The 20,661-nt window shown below is 46.8% G+C and overlaps 1 protein-coding gene across 2 annotated transcripts; it reads right to left on the bottom strand.

Moving 5' to 3' along the window:
* Positions 1 to 2,791: 2,791 nt before the first annotated feature.
* On the bottom strand, positions 2,792 to 19,956 carry LOC311015514 (SLIT and NTRK-like protein 3). Of its 2 annotated transcripts, none has more exons than XM_084012801.1 (7): positions 19,820 to 19,956; positions 16,566 to 16,846; positions 16,133 to 16,384; positions 15,798 to 15,913; positions 14,599 to 15,507; positions 13,167 to 13,386; positions 2,792 to 5,391 (listed from the first exon to the last, which is right to left on the bottom strand). In XM_084012801.1, the coding sequence occupies exons 2-7, from the start codon at positions 16,779 to 16,781 to the stop codon at positions 4,264 to 4,266; spliced, it is 2,841 nt and encodes a 946-aa protein (XP_083868927.1). In that variant the 5' UTR covers positions 16,782 to 16,846; positions 19,820 to 19,956; the 3' UTR covers positions 2,792 to 4,263. The 2 variants fall into 2 exon arrangements, with proteins under 2 accessions (XP_083868927.1, XP_083868926.1); XM_084012800.1 differs by having other exon boundaries at positions 19,669 to 19,829.
* Positions 19,957 to 20,661: the final 705 nt, after the last annotated feature.

The following is a 20,661-nucleotide window of genomic DNA, read 5'->3' as shown; positions in this document are numbered from 1 at the left end:
GGGGCCCGGTCCCTGCCATCTTAGTGTCTCCGCACCAGCTTAACGGCAAACAGCAGAATGACACACTAACAGACACATATCAGCTTACTATAATAACACCTAGCCGGCGCGGCGAATAATCCGCCATTTTGATTCACAACACTGTAAATAAGTATTGTCGTGTGACACTGGGAGGGCATGGGAATCTGCCTTTTTTTTCTCTGACCGTAAACTGTTTTGGCAGACGCCGTCATTGAGTCTTAAACGGGGGATCGTGTGCGGCGGCGGCGACGGCGTCGCAGACACAATGGGGAGAGGCGGCCTGTAAAAAATGGTGCGGCTTCACAATGGAGTACAGTATCCGTACTGTAAGTAGTTCCTCCCTCTCTGCGTCTCACCACCTACTGTAACTCTGCTATCGCACACGCAAATGAACAAGTCCTCCAGCAGCCGTAAGCCTGGAAACACCCGCTCGCTGATCTCCTTCTCCTCATCTCCTCCCTCAAATCTCCCTCTGTCCTCTTTAGTCCCTCTTTCCCTCCCTACACCTTCTCATCATCCTCTCCCCTATCCGGCATCCTCCTCACCCTCCCCTCTCCGTCTTCCTCTCCCTCTCTCCCTCACTCCTTCTCTCTATGTCTCTCGCTCTCTTTGTAGGTATTTCCCTTGCTGATGTTGTCCATTGAGAGCCAGTGATTGTCTGTGGGTGAGAGCAGAGGAGAGGAGCCGAGCCGATTACTGCAATGCAGAGCAAACCGAAACAACATCGGCGGCGCTGCAGCAGATGCTGTGTTTGCATGTGCGGTTTGTGTGTATATTCTAATGGACTTTGTTTCCCCGTGCGTCTGTGTTTGTATGAAGTGTGTGTGTGTGTGTGTGTGTGTGTGTGTGTGTGTGTGTGTGTGTGTGTGTGTGTGTGTGTGTGTGTGTGTGTGTGTGTGTCTGTGTTTGTGAGCGATGACCAGCTCTACCACAACTATTTGTCATGCCCAAACACCAAAGCTTCTGCAGTTATGCACCATGACTTTTAAATAGATCTCTTTTCACTGACATCAAACTATGCCCAACTGTGCATTTTTAATACCCCACATGTCTTTGCAGAGAAGAATATGCTTTCATGCCTTCACACACATAAAGACACACACACATAAAGACACACACACTCAGAAAGGATCCGCCTATCGCAGCTCAGGCTAAATCTATTATGCGAAATGACAGTGTTTTAATCAGGCTAATTGTCCAGCTCCTCGCCATGTCTCCGCCATCGCTACTTAACCGATGCCACAAGCCAGAGCTGTGTTTTTTTTTTTCCCCCCGCCTTTTTTTTTTTTTTTTTTAAAGGAATAAATGACACGGCGGTGGAGGAAGAGCGAGAGGCAATCTAAGCCACAGAGGCCCACAGGCGTTTGAAGTCTAAAGACTCTTTCATCCTCGACTCTGGGAAATGAATGATTTTTTTTCACACAGTGACAGGACAGCTCTGACAGGACCCAAACACATGAACCATGGCAAAGCTGTCAGATAGTCAAACTCGCCATACACACAGACGCGCACGGATACAGGGAAACACACACACACACGCACACACACACACACGCACAGCTGGAACAAGTCCAGACAAGAAAGTGTTGCAAAAAAAAAAAAAAAAAATCAGGCGTTTCACAGGCGAAGGAAGTGTGAAGGAAAGCGTTAAAAAGCGAGAGAATAGGACGGAGAGGATGATGCTATAATTAGTCGTTTGTTGCTTTAACTGGCATTTAGTTTTAACTGGGTTTCTTTGTCTGGAGACACAATGGGGCTGATGTGGCATGAGTGAACTACACAGCTTAGAGGATTAAGACTGGACCGAGGCTGCGGCGCCGCACACTCCCTCTCCCCGTCACGCACACTCAACTGGCTGCACTTTCTTAAACACACACACACACCTACAAACAAAGGCACACCCCTCCACACACACACACACACACACACACACACACACACACACACACACACAGGGGGATTATCTGTGCAACAGACTTCTGAACACTGAGAGTGAGGAGGCATCTGAAGAACTGCTCTCATCACCCAAGGATGGAAAGAGCAGAGCATAAAGAAACAAAAAAAAACCACTCTCTCTCTCACACACACACACACTCACACACATAAGTAGAAGCACTTCAGCGTGAGCTACCTGTGTGTTGAGCAGCATATAGAACAGCATCTCTCTGTCCTGTGAGGCTGAGCTGACAGCCGGAGCGATGAGAGAGGAAGAGAGGGAAGGGGAGGAGAGAGGAAAAGAGGAAAGGTGAGATGGAGAGGAGGGGAGGAGTAAAAAAAAAAAAAGAAGAAGAAGAAGAGAGCCAGTCAAACAGAGAGAGATGAAAGGAGAAGAGGAGACGGGAGATGGGGAAAATCATTAGGCAAGAACGGAGCAATTCACGACCTTGGCCCCCCGAGGGCCAGCGGCCTAACATGTCCTTATTTTGCAAATAGATTGTATTGATTTAATGGCATTAATGTGCTGGATTTCACACTATTAAACGTCCAACTCCCTCCTTTTAGCGTGCGAGGAACCCTGCAGGCTCGGCTCTCATCTGATCCCCCCCAACATGCTGCGTGGACAAGCTTACAGGCTTAGCACACCTCGAGCTGTTTCTTTCATGCGCTATTAAGGCAACGGAGATGGAGAGAGTGAGTGTGCATTTATGGGGGTCAGGGTGTGTGTGTGTGTGTGTGTGTGTGTGTGTGTGTGTGTGTGTGTGTGTGTGTGTGTGTGTGTGTGTGTGAATCCGTCACATAGTCGCTGCCATCGCAAAGGTTGTGTTTTTTTTTACGTAGCACCCTTTATTGTATTTCGTGGGTCGGCGGTAAGAAGGCTGAACCAGATGCAGAATCATCCTATACATTAATATAACATGATCCCTTACAGGAGAGCTTCAACACGCAAAAACTAAGAATAAATATATTCACAACTGCCTCTACTATTGGTAGGAGATGAAAGCATAAAAAGATACCTCCGTAAAAGATAATAATCGATAGTTGAAAGAAGTGTCCGTCTTTTTCTTTTTCCTTTTTTTTGTTGTTGTTTTTTTTTTTTACAAAAAAAAAAAAATGCCTTCACATCCTGTGGTTTTGTGTCCATTGTTGTTTTTGCCGTTCAATTTTTTTTCCTCTGAGAAATACCTTAAAAATCAATACAATAACCTCTGTGCCTTTTGTCCAATGAAAGAAAAGAGGGAGCAGAGGTCCACGTGGGCCTCGTTAAGTCTGGCTGATTTAAGAAATCCAAAATGCATCCGTTTCCTGAACGTCCGTCTGTACGTCGGCCTTCCTTTGCTTCGCCTTGCATTCAACAAAAATACTCTTTTCTGTATCCTTTCATCCATAAAACCTTTCCATCACTTCACACGTCAACCGACTAATCCTGGGTGTGTCCCTCGTCTAGCCCTGTTAGAAATTCAACTGGATAAGTAAAATTAAGTTAACTGGATGAGATGAAAATGAACTGAACTGCATACAAACAACTCCACTATTGACTGGGTATATTATTATTATTATTATTATTATTTTTGGCTCATCCAGGGAATGCAATTATTCGGTCGGCTTTGATTGGTTTGGGTCTCAGTCATCCATCAGCGTCCCCATCCGTTGGTAGTCAAACCTCTGTGTTTAGATAAATAGATCTGTATTCATAGAAAAATAAGCATTGACCACACTGCTGGCTGTTCATTGCTAAGGCACTTGGCTGTTTTCAGTCATTTTTTTTTAAATCTCCCTCTCGCTTTTGTCTCTGTCGTTTCTCCATCTTACACGTCCACCCCCCCGGTTTGCTCCGCACCCCCTCTGGCCGTCGCCGTTTCCGACTCTTGTGTTCGATGTTGCGAAGAGCCGATCACGTGAAACGCCGACGCCCACCGACGCCACGCCGTCTCCTGCTCATCGAGTAGAAAAACAGAGCCTCCAATGCTTTACGGCTGTGAGGCGTAATAGAGGAAAAAAAGATTCTGTAGGAAGCCGCGGCTGAAGTTTTTTTTTTTGCGCCTCCAGGCAGAGATCTGGGATCAGCTAATCCTTGCCAAATACCAACCTATAAGCCAGTAGTGGGGAAAATACAAAAATGTGACCTCAGCTCGTTATCCAGGAATAAACATGTGTGTGGTGTAGTCCTGCTCCCCCACAGGCTCCTCTCGAAAGCCACGGGAGTCATTGTTACGGGATGATTCATCACCAGGGAGGGAGATGATGAGGAGACAAGAGAAGCAGGAAGAGGAGGAGGAGGAGGATGAGGAAGAGGGGGGAGTGTTAAAACTGATAAGACCGGTCCAGCACCTCCATGTAGTCTGGTGTGGTCCTCAGTCTGGCTCTCTGCTCTCCTGCTGCCTGCTCGCTCTGGCTGCTGTTGCCACCGCCCGCTGCGGAGCTGGCGGCGGCGACCACGACCGTTTGGTCGGGTCTGGCGTCCTGTTTGGAGTCTTGTGGGTGAGGGTAGCGGGGCGGCGGCCTCCCGTACCTATCGGGCAGCTCCCTGAACTCGGGGGCGGGGAGTCTGAAGAGGCAGTCCACCAGCTCGACCTTAGGCGTGGGGCCCTGGCTGTCGATCACCGTGGGGCAGAGGATGCCGTTCCCGTGAAGCCCGGGCAGCGGCCCCATCGCTCCCGTGACGGTGTGGATGGGTGACGAGGACACGTCCATAGTCCACTCCTTCTCCGCTGCAGAGCAGTATCCTCCCTCGCTCTCTTTGGACGCTGGGAACTGCTGCTGCGGCCGCTGTTTCACCGCTGCGTCCTGCTCCTCCTTGTAGATGGGGTTGCTACACATGTGCGGGGCCGCGGCGGGGCTGGGACCCTTGGACGCGCCCTCCGGGGGCAAGATGGTGTCGTAGACGTGGTTGTGTTCCGCCGAGGGAGGGGGCGGCGTCCCGGGGAGGCCGTGGTGATGGTGGTGGTGGTGGTGGTGCGTCTGCTCGGTGAAGATTCCGCACTCCATCTGGATGCCCGCCAAGTCTACCTCTCCCTGGCGACGGAACGGCAGCTTGTCCCTCCTCCTCAGGGCGTAGGCGATTAGTGCCGCCGCTGCGAAGAACGCCGACACAAACAACACCAGCAGGCTGAGCACCAACACCGACAGAGGGATTGAATCCCTCCCCGGGGGGATCAGAGGGCCCAGCCCCGAGCCGGGGTAGCCAAGCGACACGCCGCTGTCTGCCGCCGTGGAGGTGGCCGTCTGCTCCTCCTGCTTCTGGTCCTCCTGGGGCTCCAGCTCGGGGCAGAGGAGCTCCATGGAGAGGGAGCGGAGGTCCACGCCTTTGGTCTTTTCCGGGGAATGGCAGACGACCTCGCCCACCACCACCACCGCGCTGAGCCCCTCCAGCCAGCGCTTGAGCGGCGCTGCTTCGCAGTGACACTCCCAGGGGTTCTGCTGCAGGTCCACCTGGAGAAACACACCACAGCGCTTTGTCATCGTGTAATAGTGACACTAATTACTGGTGTTGCCGGGGCAATGAATCACTTTGTGGAACGTAAACAGAAAATAGATACTTTTGCTGACAACTTTGTGATATTTATTAGTACAATTGGAACTATCTCTTGCATTGAAGAACGAGCCAAAAAGCTACCTCACTAGAATATGTGGAGAATGAGTTTTCCTGCATTTGCATAATAAAATAGCTCTCCATGGCCTTCTTTTTGGGGATTTTCTTTCCAAATACGCAGATAAATAATGTAAATAATGTCATTAGAGGGTCATCAAAACATCAAAGTGCCTATATTTCCTGAATGGCCGCTCCGGCACGATATCGTGGAGAATGATGAACACATGGGCAGCGACCAATTCCACTAACGCCACCCACGGGTGCTCTCTTTAAAGAAAGCTCACACGTGTACTACGGCAGCTTATAGGAACATTTCAGCCAACAATAAAGACCACTCAGAGTTTTACATAAGTGGCTATTGACGAAACTCACCAGCAGGTTTTTTTGTGCGACGAGTGTCGCGGCACTTTGTTCTAAACAATGCGAGATGTGACGCAACTCCCCCCCGTGCTATAATCCAATAGGTGTGTGTGCAAAAATCCATTTTCTCATTGCCAGCGATTGATTGGGTGTCCTAAAAACAAACTCAAATATTCACTTTGCCCACAAAAAAAAAGGGTAAAGCAGATTATGCACAAAGGGAATCACTCACATCGCGTCGTATTGTCTGCAGGACTGATCTGTGCCATATCTTTTAGCGGCGATGCTGGCAATGAAAGCTGATATTCTCTCTGTCACACTTCCAAGGAAGCTCGCACAAATGTTGTCATGCTAATTTGGTTAGGCCCCTCGCAGAAATAGATGCTTTTTTTTTTTTTTTTTAGATGACTCAGCATCGGCGTTATGGGAGCCGTGATACGACTATACTTCACCGTCCCGCCCGCCCGAAACAACAGGATGCTCCTTTCACTTTATTGGAGAGAGCCCACTCTGGTGCTTTTGTGTGTGTTTTTTTTATTTTTTTTTTTATAATGACATAATTGCGACTGGAAGGGTGAGCAGAAACAACACTCCGTCGCAGTTTTTAACTCAGTTTGAACACCCCATTAAGGGTCCACTGGAAAAAACAAAAAGTGCATTTTTCTGCGTTTCAGCGTCACTGGGACACAACTGGGCTGTAATTCAGCAAGAATTAAAAAAACAACAGCATTTTAAATCAACAACCATGCAACCGAATCGTCAGCTTGTTTTTTTTTTTTTTTTTGGTTTTATAACGACAATCCTCCATCTGCTTGAAGTTCTTGAAGCATTTTATTCCAGGTATTGTTTGCTTTCAAAGTGTCCCAAAGGGCTCTATCCCCTTCTCTTCTGTTTGCATCTGTCCAACAGCGTTTGCAATTTATACGCCTGGTCACCTAGTGTGTGATTTGCTGTCAACTCGTCAATCAAAGCTCCGTTTTTGAAGGGGAATTATAGACCCTCGTTTTGGCCCAACAGGTGTTAGTAATAGGGGAAAATGTGAGTGCATGAAACCCCTTTTTTTCCCGTGTGTGTGTGTGTGAACACGAAGCCTTTCAGTCATGCCACTTACACAGCAACAAACAGTGTGCTAACGGTGCAGTAGCGGAAATCTTCAACAGGGGGTCCGCAGGGTTACTGCATGGGGTCCCTGAAATTATTTGATCCCAAGTTTGACTTCTTCCAAAGATTTAAATATGTCCAAAAATACACATTAACATGATTACATATAATAAGAAAATAGAAATCTTCCTATGAATTCAATGTTATGAGGTGAAATTGTGATGAAATGCCAAATATAGACTAAAAATATGTTCTGTAAATATATGGATTATTTAAACAACATAATTACAAAGTACTAGGGGTCCCTCCACTGTGTCACTATATGTCTAGGGGTCCTTGGCCTCTGTGCTATAGCATTACAGTATCACTCTTGTTAACTTTGAGTTCAACATTCATTGTTTTGATGCTTCTTCTTATCATATTCAGGGAAATATGAATTTGAAAAACCATTAAAATAAACCAGCACGACATAAATAATAGCATCGCTTTTGAATGGGAGTGGAGTGAATTTAGCTCTTGTGGGTTTTTATCATTATGATCAAAGATCAAGCAATAATTGTCCCCAAAATTTACTTGGGAGCCATTAAAGAAATCACATCAGGGGGAAGGAATTCACTATTTTCCTCAGCAAGACCTCTTATAATTGATCACTTTTCCCAAACAAGCGATATCCCGTCAGTCATCGGAATTGCCCCAGTTAGTTCACAGAAATATAGTCAATACAAGCAGGTTTTTTTTGGAGGTTCAGGCGAAGGGGATCCTGCCGTAATCCCCGGTGACGGAGCGGCCCTGAGCTTCAGCTTGCCAAAGCCTTCTCCGTCCTGATGAATGTGCTTCATTGTCTTCTGAATAATACGCCGGGCGAAAATGAAAAGGAGTGCATTAGAAGAACAATCTGCAGCGTACGCAGAATTGAGCTTTTCTGAAAAATGTGTCTATTGAGAAAACTCATCTCGCCGCGGTGTATATGAGATGTCATACGTACGGGAAGCCGGAGAAGAAATGCGTCAGAGCCAGTTCACTCACGGACACTCACACCGTTAGATTTCATCAGCCTGTGATATCGAGTGTTCAAAGAGGGTTTTTTTCTTTCTTTCTTTTTGTTTTTTTTTTAAGTGCTGTAATTTACTTTCATAGGGTCCTCACGCTCTCTTTGCCTGCCTCGTCAACTTCTACCTCTGATAGTGATTTCCCATATTTCCCAGAGCGGCTTCGACAACCCCTCGGGATGGGCGAGAACTTGTTCTACCCAGCAGTTTGTGTTTCATGTAGGCGGAGAGAGAGAGAGGGAGCGAGAGAGGGAGGTAGTAATAGCAAAGAGCAAGAGTTTCTGGTCCATTGAGGCTATTGTCGGTTGAGAAACTGGCATCTCTGCCTCCGTGCGAATGCTGACCGTAAGTGCACGGTGCATCTGAGAGGCCTCCTTGATCTTTTATTCTGAGGGAAAACAAACACCGACGTTTAATGCTGCTGGATTAGATATCTGGATTTTCCGTGTTTGTGGCAAAAAAAAAAAAAAAAAGAAGTGCTACAGAAGTATGTAGACGTGACACGACGAGTGTGTTCGCCCCCCGTTTGCCTGCAGAAAAATACAATACTAAACAACACGATGAGCCCCGGGAATGCAGGTGTTTTTGTAACATCTCTTTTGTAAAACATGGGGAAGAACACTCAAGGAAGGATCTATTTTTCACGCCTGCTATAAATATATAAGGCTGACATATAATCCAATATTATGGTTTGTTACTTCTACATATATGACCGTGTAATTATAATATCCCCCTGTTTTAAATGTGTTGTTCACAATTTTCATGTCTACAAATTACATCTAATATTGATTAAAATCACACAGCATTGAAATGCATATTTTTGTAATTTATTTTTGTTATACACAATATTTTATATATATATATATATATATAATCATTGGTCACCTGGTCAAAAGTGATGACTGATGCATTTAAATGGGAATAAACAGAGAAAATCCACTTAACTTTCAACTGCCTGATGAAAATCACAACATATTACTTTAGAAATATTACTGCAATAATAGGTGGAAAATTAATCATCTATAACACCCCTACGGGCATTTGGATAAAGGTGGTTATTAATATTACATTTGTGAGAAAATCCTGCCTTTTTAGTTTGAAAATAAAGAAATCTTATAGTGCAGTGTTTGTCGTAAACTGGCGTTATTGGTATTTATTTAATGAGACGATCCTCCATCGTGAAATATTAAATACAGAGGTATGCTTACCAGATGACTGGGCTTTTATTGAGCTAATGTCTTTATCCCTAAAACACCTGTGTTTTCTGCTGCGGTGTGCACTTTCAAGAGAAATATTAGACTCGTATTACAACAGCGACAAAAAAAAAGCACACATGTTCAGGAGGATGTAAACCAACCAACCGAAAAATAACGCCCCCACGGCAAGAGTCGTGTCGACAGGTAATCTTTTAATAGAATTCCTAGATATGATCTGGGAAGGCGATTCGTGGTTATAATTAACTCCATAACCTGACTATCAGTTCGAGTTTTAGACTTGAATCCATGTTAATACCATTAAGGGCCGATACTACTGGCTCGCCACTTTGCTAACCTTGAATAATAGATTTCAACAGCAAAAACTTCCTCTTCCCAGCCTGATAACAGAAAGTTTTAACATTCGGTGAAGCGATTCGTATTAGAGGTGGAAATTATGAATCAGTTTTGTGAAAGATTAATGTCGCGGACTAGGTGGTTCGTTAAGCCGACTGATCCCGTATGACATCACTGTCTTTCCGAGGCTGTAACGGACTTAAAGCTAAGAGTGAAGACGCCGGTTATGAAACTAGACTACGCTAATGAATCCACTTGGTGTGGACCGCGTCACGCTTGTCGGGGAAGAAGGTGAATAATGCTGCAATATAGGGACACGTGTGTGTTAATGAAGTGTGGGTAACAACAATATTGCATGGTTATGTTCACTTATTCTTAAAGTGGTGTTAATATTATTATATATAGAATATAATCTGCATACTGGGGTCCCTGGGATCGCATAAATTGCCTTTGAGTGGAAATTTGAGATCCAATGAGCCTTATTGTGTTCACGTGCGATGTCATTAATCATCCAGCAGAGTGAGATCATTCTTTGCAACGTGACCTCGCTGTATAAAATGACCTGCTGTGACCTCATGAAAGGCTAGAATCATAAACTAGAGATGAAGGGCGTTCGGTTGACACATGGCTTCATATACGTTTACTGACAATGAGGGAGTTTCTGGGTAGAAGTTCAACCATCCAATCGACGAAAAAAAAAAAAAGAACAATTCTTACATAAATTACCGAAAGTCAAAGGGTTTAGATACTAAATCACAGCATGACTTTTCTATGCTATTTCCAAAGGTCTTGGTATTATAATGTGGATTTTTGCAGGAGATTTGTGATCATTTATATCTCAAGTGTTAAAAATGTGTTAAGTTTAGCACCAAATCTCTGTAACAAATGGCGTCAACCCGAAAATTGCAACAACTTATGAGAGATGCGTGAGCGTGGGAACGGCCGCCATTTACTTTCCCTTTCACGGTTTTGCTTCAATAAATACAATTTCTGATTTGTGGCTGACACGATGCTCAGAGCTGCATCTCAAATGAATCTTTCTGGTCTGAAAACGACGTAACGAGCGTCTTCAAGCACTGATCATGAGGCTAATAGCTATATGCAACCAACTTCCATTATGATTGTTTCTGTAGCTTTCGTTGTCTTTCAGTGAGCTTTTAACCAGGAAATAACATACTTAAGAGCTCCACTGCTCAAGGCGAATTACTCTGTCAGCAACATTGACAGTAGCAGTGACATGACAACACCTTAAACAACTGAGATATAATGCAAAGACACAGTTGGAAGCTAATCTGATGAAGCAATATGCACAAAAAAATGGAATTAATCAATAAAATATTGTTTATACCAGTACCCTGGTGTGCCCTGGCATCTTCATCTATCAGGTTTACATATTGTGTTACCTTTGGACCCGAGCCAGCTGTCTCTTTATGCTACAGCAACAAGCTAACCGGCTGCATGCCTGTAGGATTGAAGTATCGCTCTTCTCATCTAATTTGTGCTGGAAAGTGTGTTTTTTTCCCCCCAAAATGTCAATTTGTGCCCCTTAAAGATTAATTTGTGCGAGTGTGAAGTCAAACTCCAAATACTGATAATAGGGTGACTATTAGTCGGGCATTCAATTATTTGCTGTCAATCCCGCCGCGGGGCGAAAGCGTTGGCGTGTTTGTTTTCATCAGTCTTTCTGGAGCGTTGCGTTGTTTTGTTTTTTTCTATCTGACATCACAAAAGGTGAGATGTGGCTTTGGGCAAGTTTCCTCGTTTGCAGCTGGCAACGATGAAAGCGAGCCGCCCCGCTAGACGACACGCTCTTAGCTTACCGAGAAAGACATATGTATTCTTGAGCTGCGCACATTTCCTGGCAAAGGCTCAGATTCTGATTCACCTCCTCTTTTTTTCTGTCTTTTTTTTTTTATAATTTTCTTGTCATTTTTGGTTTTCAAAGGGAAACACTCATATCCTCTTGTGTTTCCGTTAATGAACTGATTTAAAGAAATTATAGACATCATTTTCATTTTCTCTCTGATGTCTCGTTTATGGTTATTCTTTTAAATAATAGTGACATCCGGGAGGCTTTTTTTCCCCCTTTTAAGAAAAAATATCAGTGGCATGTAAGTGGGTGTAACTGTTTAATCCTGTTCTTGATGGTGACAATGACTCTAAGCTGTACATGCTGCTGCTTTATGATTATCAAAATGCTTTTTTTTCCTCCTTTTTTTTGTAACAGCAGCTGCAAACTTCTCCCCGCTTCCATCCGCGTTAGCCTTTTGATCTTACTGTGCAAACTCTGGCTCCAAAAAGGCACGTCGGCGCCCAGAAATCCGCACTTCCCGAAGCTTCAAACAGGCCCGGCAGTAAGTCAACAGGTGATATCATTGTCCCCATTATTTGCTGCAGTCCATGGGCAGCACTAATGTGGCTTTGTCGGAGCAATAACAACCCTGGTAAATGAATTAATTCAATTACCGTGCTGCTGATTTTTTTTTCGTGCACTATTACAATGGTGGTACCGCAGGGGAGCTTTATGAATATGGCACACGGTGTACCTTCATTTGGATGCTCTCGGACATCAGAGGCGTGGATCGGCACAAAGAAAAATCTAATACACTTCTACAAGGTTCCTTCAGCTCCACAAACCCCACCGTCATCCTTTCCCCGGAGCAAACGTTTAGAAACCCTCACCCACACTACCTTGGACTGGTGAATTTTCCACGGAGCAAAGTGAAAAAAACGGGAAATTCACAATGACATTCAGGCTAATCCACACCCACCATACCCTCGTTCTACTCCGGCTGTCTAAGAAAAGCCTGGTACACTAAATTTGCTGAAGTGAGAGGAGGCAGGATGAGGGGAAATGTAATACCTCGGGTTTCGGCGCTTATCGTCGCATTGTGCGCGGCAACCGGCCGCATAATGCTGCGGTTGAACGTCTAACACAAACAGCGAGTTAAGCACATACTGTAGTTTAAGTCTATTTACAAAGAGGCACGTTAATTATAAACCACGCTCCCCCAAAAAAAAGAAAGTCAGCTTTCTCCAGTTTGCCTCCTGATTTATTAAACCCACTTATGCAAACCGAGTCAATTGCAATTTTCCCCAATTAGAAATACCTGAGGCACCAACGCGGTCCCACAATGCAACAGCAGAGCTCTCAAAGCGACAGACGACACAGGCGCCAGAAGCCAGGAGATCAGGGGGCTGCCAGAAGTTTTTAGAAGGGCTTGGTCCAGGATTTCAGCTCCTTTTCGTTCAGCTCGTCAAGCTGCGATAATGTCACGCGTTTTGCCGATCTATTAGTTATTTTAATCTCATTGTCTGACATTTTGAAATAAACACAGTCGGTATAATCATGCACATTTTTTTGTGGTTAGTTAATCCGCAGGGGTGGTACAATTCAATAATCTCCCATTTTCTCTCACCCCGCCGCCGTCGCTCCATGAAATACATGTTATTTGGGCAACTAAAAGCTTTGTGCCAGGTATCTGACTCATTAACACACAAGCATCCACCTCCCGCCCCTTCATTCAGCTGTAGCCGTAGGGTTTTTGCACCGACCTGTACCAGTCCGGTGAGGTGCTCCAGCACGCCCTCCATAGGAAGCTGCAGGAGGTGGTTGTTTCTCAGATTGAGTCTCGCCAGATTAACTCCAGAAAAGACGCCGAGGGGGAGGCTCCGCAGAAGGTTGGCGTTGAGGAACAGCAGCTGGAGGGACGGCATGGAGTCGAAGGTCCCGGGGTCCACGTCGTGGATCTCGTTGTACTCGAAATAAAGGAACCTAAAAGAGATAAAAAATACACATGGGAGTCAAATCTGGTGGTAAAAAACACACGAAACATAATAACATTAAACATTCCACGTCTTTGTTTTGTATAAAGCGCCGCTTGATTAGCGCTCAGTGTGAATTTTTCACGTCGAAATCGATTCATTTTGAGGCGTAATTTACCTCTCCCGTGCCCCAGCGTGATAACAACATGAGTGAATATTTATGTAAAGAAGTCGCAACAGAAATTTGATTCAATCTGCACTTTTCACAGCTGATTAGCTGATCAGTGTCAAGTGATATTGCGCAAATTTGCGCTGATGACTTGCTCGCCTCGGCACGCCCGCTCGTCATGTCAAATTTAAGACTCTTTTGCATTTTTTAAGATTTCTCTTCAATTATACAAATGTGAACTTTGGGGAGAAGGGAGTCGACTCACACTAGTGGTCCAATATCCTTGCGTTGCTGTAATAAGTAATAGATCTGGTTTAAATGACTTAGCGCTCGCTTGCCCCAGAGTCACTAACAAAGGCTAACGAGAGGTTAAGAGGAAGACGTTTTGGCCGTCCTGAGAGGATCTTTATTATTGATTTATAGTCAAATGAATGGGTCTGTAGATCTTCTGAACCTTATCTTGAAATATAGAAGCTGAAAGGCTGAATGACGTTCTGAATACAAAGGAAGTATGACGCCCATATTCTCCTTCTTAAGAGGGTGCAAGTTGACCTGCCTTAATCAAACACTGCTACAGCTCGCTGAATAAATACTACTATTGACTGTCGATATTTGCTGCATACATTATTTGCCGAGGAATTATCTTCGTAAGCTTAACCTGACAATGATACATATGCATCATCGTAACGACTCGTTTTCCATAACAAGCTCTTTTTTTTTTTCTTCTCCCCGCAGAGCAAATTCCTGACACTACCCAGGCGCCTTATTAACACTTCTGTATGCAAATAAGAGGAAAACACATTAATTTTCACGTTGTCACTCATACCGGGCTCACACTTCAACTGAAGCATGTCATCAGGCGCCGTGACTAACAAATGGCACTCCAGGAAGAGAATGGGCACCTTTTTCGTTTCAATCAAATTCAAAAATGTTCTGCTTCTGTGCCACGGCATGACGGGGGAAATTCATTTGCACGTGCTTTTAAACAAACGTCTAAATGCCTCAGGTGACATGTGGTGGTTTCAGTGTATGAAAACCCCAAACGACCCCTACCTCAGATTCTGCAGCCCCAGGAACATGTGGGGGCTGAGCCTCTCCAGGTTGTTCCCGTTCAGATAGAGGCTCCTCAGGCTCGTGAGGCTGGAGAAGGCCCCCTCCTGGAGGTACGAGATGCGGTTGTTCCCCAGGTGGAGCAGGTCCAGGCTGGAGAAGTTCCAGAAGTCCGCGCGGTAGATCCTCTGGATTAAGTTCCCGCTCAGGTACAGCTTGCGGCCGTTGAGGGGCCGGGGCGTGAGCTGGGACACGTTGAGGAAGCTGTTCTCCTTGCAGTTGACGGTCAGGCCCAGGTCCGTGATGTGCAGGTTGCAAGTGCAGCCCAGGGGGCAAATGATGGGGATGGGGGGCCGTGTTTGGTAGCCAGCCACGGGGGGATTCTGGTTGGGGATCAGGCTGCGAGGCGTGGGGGACGTCCTGGGTGGTCGGGGCCTTTTAGTCGGCCTTTCTTTTCGCTCCGCCGAGGAAGACGACGACGAAGTGGAGGACGTGTGAGTGTTCTGGCGGGAACCATGAACCATGGAGGAGGGTTTAGTCGGCCTGACCCGCCCGGGGTTGGGTCTCGATTTTGGGGGCAAATGTTGGGGCTGCGATCCCGCTGACGGACCTCCCGCCTCTGATTGTAGCTCTTTATCCGGGAGGTCGGCGCACAGCTCCTTGCGGGGGATTTCCCTCAGGTCCTTGCCGTGAAGGTGGAAGGGATATTCGCAGGTAACGTCCCCGACTACAGCCGTGTAGGGGATCTGACCCAGCCACTGCTGTAGCTGCACCGCCTCGCAGCCACAGTTCCAGGGATTCTCCTCCAGCTGTAGCTCCATTAGGGAGCGACCAACATACTCCAGGGTCCCAGCATATGCCAGGCTCTTCAGACGGTTTCCCCGCAGGTCCAGATGAGTCAGAGACACAGATCTGGAGCACGAGGAGGAGGGAGATAGTTAGCTGGGTTAGATGAAAGGACAATGTGATAGTACATGAAAATAAAGGTTCGCACAATCCGTCGCTGATAAATCTGCTTTTTCTTTTTTTATCTGATGATTAATCCTTCTTTTATGATGTGAAATAGCGTGCCACAAAAACATTAATTCAACGCTAGTACAGACCGGCTAATTGTGTCTGACACTGATATTTCTACAGATCTGTCTCTGCATAATTTAAAAGCTTTGCAGTGAAATAATAAAAAAAAAAAAAAAAAACCTAACCTGAACAGATGAGCAGGCAAGACGGGGATCAGGTTGTCGTTGAGGATCAGGACCCGGAGCTTGTAGAGGAACCTCAGAGCGCCGCTGTCGATTCGTTTGATCACGTTGTAGTCGGCCTGCAGGTAAAACAAGAAAGCCTGACGAACGTGGAATCGTTGCAAGAGATACGACTGAACGCAGCAAGAAAGCTGAGGCGTTTTTAAAAAAATGCACAGGGATCTTAAGGGGATTGTTTCGCTCCAGCCACCCGCTAGCCATCGACTATTTCTGTCACATCCATCTATTGTATTCCGTCAATCACGGATGCTCAGCATGGATTATGTTCTCCGGCCTACCTGGAGGTATTCCAGAGCCTCCAAGCCAGCGAAGGTGTCGTTCCTGAAGACCTCCAGCTTGTTCTCGTGGAGGTACAGGCGCCTCAGTTTGGCCAACCCGTTGAAAGCTCCCACTCTGATGTCCTGGAGTGCATTGTTGCCAAGGTTTACCGACACCGCGTTGCCAAGGTGCTGAAACCCGTTGCTATAGAGACGCCTCAGAGAGTTCCTCTGGAGGTTGAGTTTGAAAGGGCGGACCCACGACTGTGACACCTGGATGATTAATTAGAGGTCTGATTAGTTATCTTATTAATTACACGAAATTGAACAGTCAGAAACACCCATAAGCCACATTAGAGGCAGGATATTAGACTTGGAGATACGGTATGTTAATGAGACGGATGGAAAAAGTGCAGCTCGGCTCGCACGTGCGCCAGCGGAGAGAGATGAATACCTGGCTGACATTAGTGAAGCTCCGCCCGTCGCAGTGCACGTGCAGCACGCCTTCTTTGACCTCGCACGTGCACGGCTCGAAGCACGGCTCGTCCACTTCCTCCTCGGAGTTGTCCACCAGAGGGGTGTGCGTGGAGGTGGGGGTAGGGGTGGGGGTGTGTGACGCCCGGGACAGACACACACACCCCAGGGCCACCGCCAGAGTGACCCACTGCATCCTCCTGCTTCTCCCTCTCAGCTCAGCAGCCTGGGGCTCCAGCCCGGCATCGGCCCTTCACCGCACTGCACGGAGAGGCCCCCGGCACACATACGGTACATGTATAGATTCACCACACACACACACACACACACACACACACACACACACACACACACACACACACACACACGCATACACTATTAAAACAGGGCAAAGAGCCAGCGAGGCAACAGCAAAAGTCAGATCAGGATGAATCAGATTGATGATACATCACAAGCATACCAAAGCAGTCAGAAAAAGAGTTAAATCACACAGACGCCATGGGGGAAAGAATCACATTACATCGGAATAATGATGTACAGGCCAACCGGGGGCAACAGTGTTGCAGCAATATGAGCAGAAAACCATGGTAAACATATGTAAGATGAATTCAGCGCAGGAGAAAACAAGGCTTTCGGATTCGCAGGGGTCCACAAAAGCAGGGAATATTGATTTAGAAACAACAATCGCTCGGCATCAACATGGCTTTTGAATTATAAATTCAACGATTCACATTGAAAATGCAAATCAAAGGCAAACATGTGGGCTAGTTTACCTGTGAATCACATTTTATCATTTTCAGAGTGGCTTTTTTGGACAAGTAGAAGGGGGGGGGGGGGGGGGGAGCTTGCGATGAATATATTCATCTGTACTCTCAAATGCCCGGTGAAGCTGAAATGTCACGCATGTGTTGTCTTAATGTATGCGATATGAATATGGGCGAATGCAAATCAGATTCATAATGCTTCTGTCTAATGAACTGCTCCATTTAAATAAGACGGATGACAATCAGGGAACAGGAGGATGAGGCACGAAATAAAAAAAGATGGGTTCAGGTTATTCACAGCCGTCGGGTCCCGTCATCGTCGTTATTGTGGAGTGAAAGCGTCGCTGTAAATCCAAACTCTTAAATTGACGGCGACGCCATGACAGGCGGGATCTCAAACCGTCGGTGATGGTGATGGTGATGGTGATGAGGATGAGGGTGGCACCGCTATGACAACAGATAAAAAAAAGATAAAAACAACAACAAAACAGCTGAGAGTGAAGTCTTGCAGAGGGGATATTTCCTCTCGAGTCTTAATGAGCTCTAAATTGGATAAAGCTTCTCGATCTGCTCGCACAGTGTTGAACATCATGGTATGGTAGCTGTAATCATACAGCAATAATCTGGCATCAGCGAGTTAGACAAGGAGGCAGCAGTGAAAACATCACCGCCCGGGAGAGGAAGAGCAATCACAGAGATGATTATGTCGGGGAGAGATGAAGGGAGAGGTGGAAGTGAGAGGAGGAGGAGGAGGGAGAAAATGGGAACAAGGTGAAGGAATGGAGTTGGAGGAGAGACAGATAAAGGAAGAGTAATGGGCACGGAGGAGGTGCAAAGGGAAGAGAGGGGAAGGGGGCTGAGGTGGGAGGAGAGAGGAGTGGGATTGCATAAGCAGTGAGAAGTCAGTCAAGGCTGCCACTCAGGATGAGAGCTCGCAGTGAAACAGCTGAAATCTGATATTGATTACATCAAAGCCCTCCTCTCGGCCTGCACACAATGTACGCCTTCCTTCGCCGAGCAGCAGAGCCGGAGCCAAGTTACATGTGTGTGTGTGTGTGTGTGTGTGTGTGTGTGTGTGTGTGTGTGTGTGTGTGTGCGAGGAAAGGTCAAAACACACAAAAAAAAGAAGAAAAAAAGTGTGCTATCATAGCCTGCCAAGTACAGAAACAGGTAGACACGTGTAGGTGAGTGTGTGCTTTCATAACAAACCGGTGTTATGCTGCAACGCTGTTGGACAAGCCTACGGCGAGGGGAAGAACGAAGCACAACAAGGAGAAAGTGAACAGCACGTTTTCCCTGGTAACACGAGGACAATCCATGCCTTTTTTTTCGTCTCAAAAGCTTCACACGGGAGAAAAACACGGGACAATCTAGGCCAACGTGCTCCATCGTCTTTGACAAATCGGAATACGATTAGAGAATGCAAACCCTGTAGGTCTTTGTATTCGCCAAGGAAAATGTGATGTTTATTGCTGGGCCTGAACCCCCCCAAACCCCCCCCCCCCTCGTATCGAGGAGATCAATGCTGACTCCAGATCGACCACTGGGATTCCTCCTGTTAGATTCTGCTCGGGGAGGATGGCCATCTCCTCTTAATGAGAAGACACACAGTTCACACTCCAGCCTCTTCCTTCAATCAGCCGAGTGGACGAGTCAGCAGTCGGCATAGCTCCGCATCATTATGGTAACAAGAAAGGAAAGGACTTATGTGTTGAGTGGTGACAGCACCGCAGAATTTAAAACTCCTGTCTGTCTGCCTGCCTGTCTGCCTGCCTGTGTATCTGTCACGTCCAATCTGAAGACAGGCCTGACACAGGTGTGGCTTCCCTTCCCCTTGTCTTCTTTCTTGAGTCTCTCTGACACTTGAGCCTTTTTTTTTTTTTATTATTTCTTTTTTTTTTCTTTCTCTCTCCTCCTCTCTCTCCTCTAGACCTGCACACTGACGCAAGCGGACCAGAGATGACGGTCACTGCTTATTCCTCACCATTTTATTCATGTCACATAATTCCAGTGTCTACCTTCTCCGTCCTCTCCGTCCGTCAGAAACAACACGGAGCCTCAGCTTCCCACTGGCTTTCTACATGGGCCCCTGCTCCCACAGCACAGACCCGCACTATCAAGACGAGCAGCAGCATCACGGATCAAATGCATGGAGGGACTATCAGCCTGGATAGCCCCTCCATGAAAATCAATTAGCCCCCACAACATCATAGCACACACACACACACACACACACACACACATTGTTAATAGTTTGCAGAGTTATAGCATGACCAATTAAACAGCCCAGCCATTAACAGAAGCTATTAAGACATTTACCAGGCTATGTATGAAAATCCTTGGCAGAGTAACGCAATCCAATTGCATTCCCCATTGTCTGTCTCCCCCCCCCCCCCCCCCCCCCCGTTCCAACAGCCTCTCTGATCCACACAGCGACGCTTAGCAGAGCGGGGATGCGGGTAATACTCACTCAGTCCGCCGCCAAAGAATTAGGGAACGACCGAGAAAACACTTTAGAGGCTGACTGTCGACATGTCGTTCACATTCAGCCGCACTCTTCTCCCTCTCTCTCTCCTCTCCTCCTGTAGCGGCTCAGGCGGATGGGGAGGGAGGGAGGGGGGGGGACCAGAGCAGGAGGGGGGGTGATGGTGGTGGTGGTGGTGGTGTTGGGCGGGGGGGGGGACGTGATAAGACTGCAATGAGGTGGAGGATAAAAACCGGGAGGGAGAGAGAGAGAGATAGAAAGAGAGAGAGAGAGAGGGGAAAAAAACCCGATTGGCTTTAGGATGCAGGTCCGCTTCTTCCACAGTGCAGCCCATGGGAGCTGCGGCACTGGACCGCTGGACAGGCGTGCGATGCGCGGAGTTGTAGCCTGCGTGGTGATGGAGAATCCTCTCTTCATCTCAAACACAACTGGGTAATTCATAGAGGAGGAGGGGGGAGAAAAGGAGGGGAGGGGGGGGGGCAGACGGGGCTGGAATTAATCATGCAATAAGGCGGCGCGCAACTGCTAGTTTGTAGATGAGGCATAAAAAGCGCGCAGGGTTGGGTTCCTCCCGTATACTCGCCATAAACACATTCCAACAACAAAAAGGCACACAACACGGGAGTCACAGACAACGTGGGCCCCCATAAACTTTCTCCTCACGTTGCCCGCGTTCGCAGTCTGGTAAAAATACCCCGACTGTTCAGCTATACCGACAATAATTTATAATCTCATTAGTTTATTCATCTCTCCTCTTGCCCTTAAGCACCGACGGATTTCGTGAAAAACCGGTGTGTGTTACCATGGTGACTCGTGCCAGCTGGCTT

This window comes from Eutrigla gurnardus (genome assembly GCF_963514095.1).
Source record: "Eutrigla gurnardus genome assembly, chromosome: 7".
In the NCBI taxonomy this organism is placed as follows: domain Eukaryota; kingdom Metazoa; phylum Chordata; class Actinopteri; order Perciformes; family Triglidae; genus Eutrigla; species Eutrigla gurnardus.
This window is presented reverse-complemented; position numbering and strand designations above follow the sequence as displayed.

What these genes read in the sequence shown, in the direction of transcription:
- LOC311015514 (XM_084012801.1), bottom strand. Translation starts at nt 16,781, where the DNA reads ATGCAGTGGGTCACTCTGGCGGTGGCCCTGGGGTGTGTGTGTCTGTCC. An exon ending in GCTTCACTAATGTCAGCCAG is followed by an intron (nt 16,385 to 16,565) that starts GTATTCATCTCT and finishes TTAATCATCCAG; the next exon opens with GTGTCACAGTCGTGGGTCCG. An exon ending in TTGCCTGCTCATCTGTTCAG is followed by an intron (nt 15,508 to 15,797) that starts GTTAGGTTTTTT and finishes CTCGTGCTCCAG; the next exon opens with ATCTGTGTCTCTGACTCATC.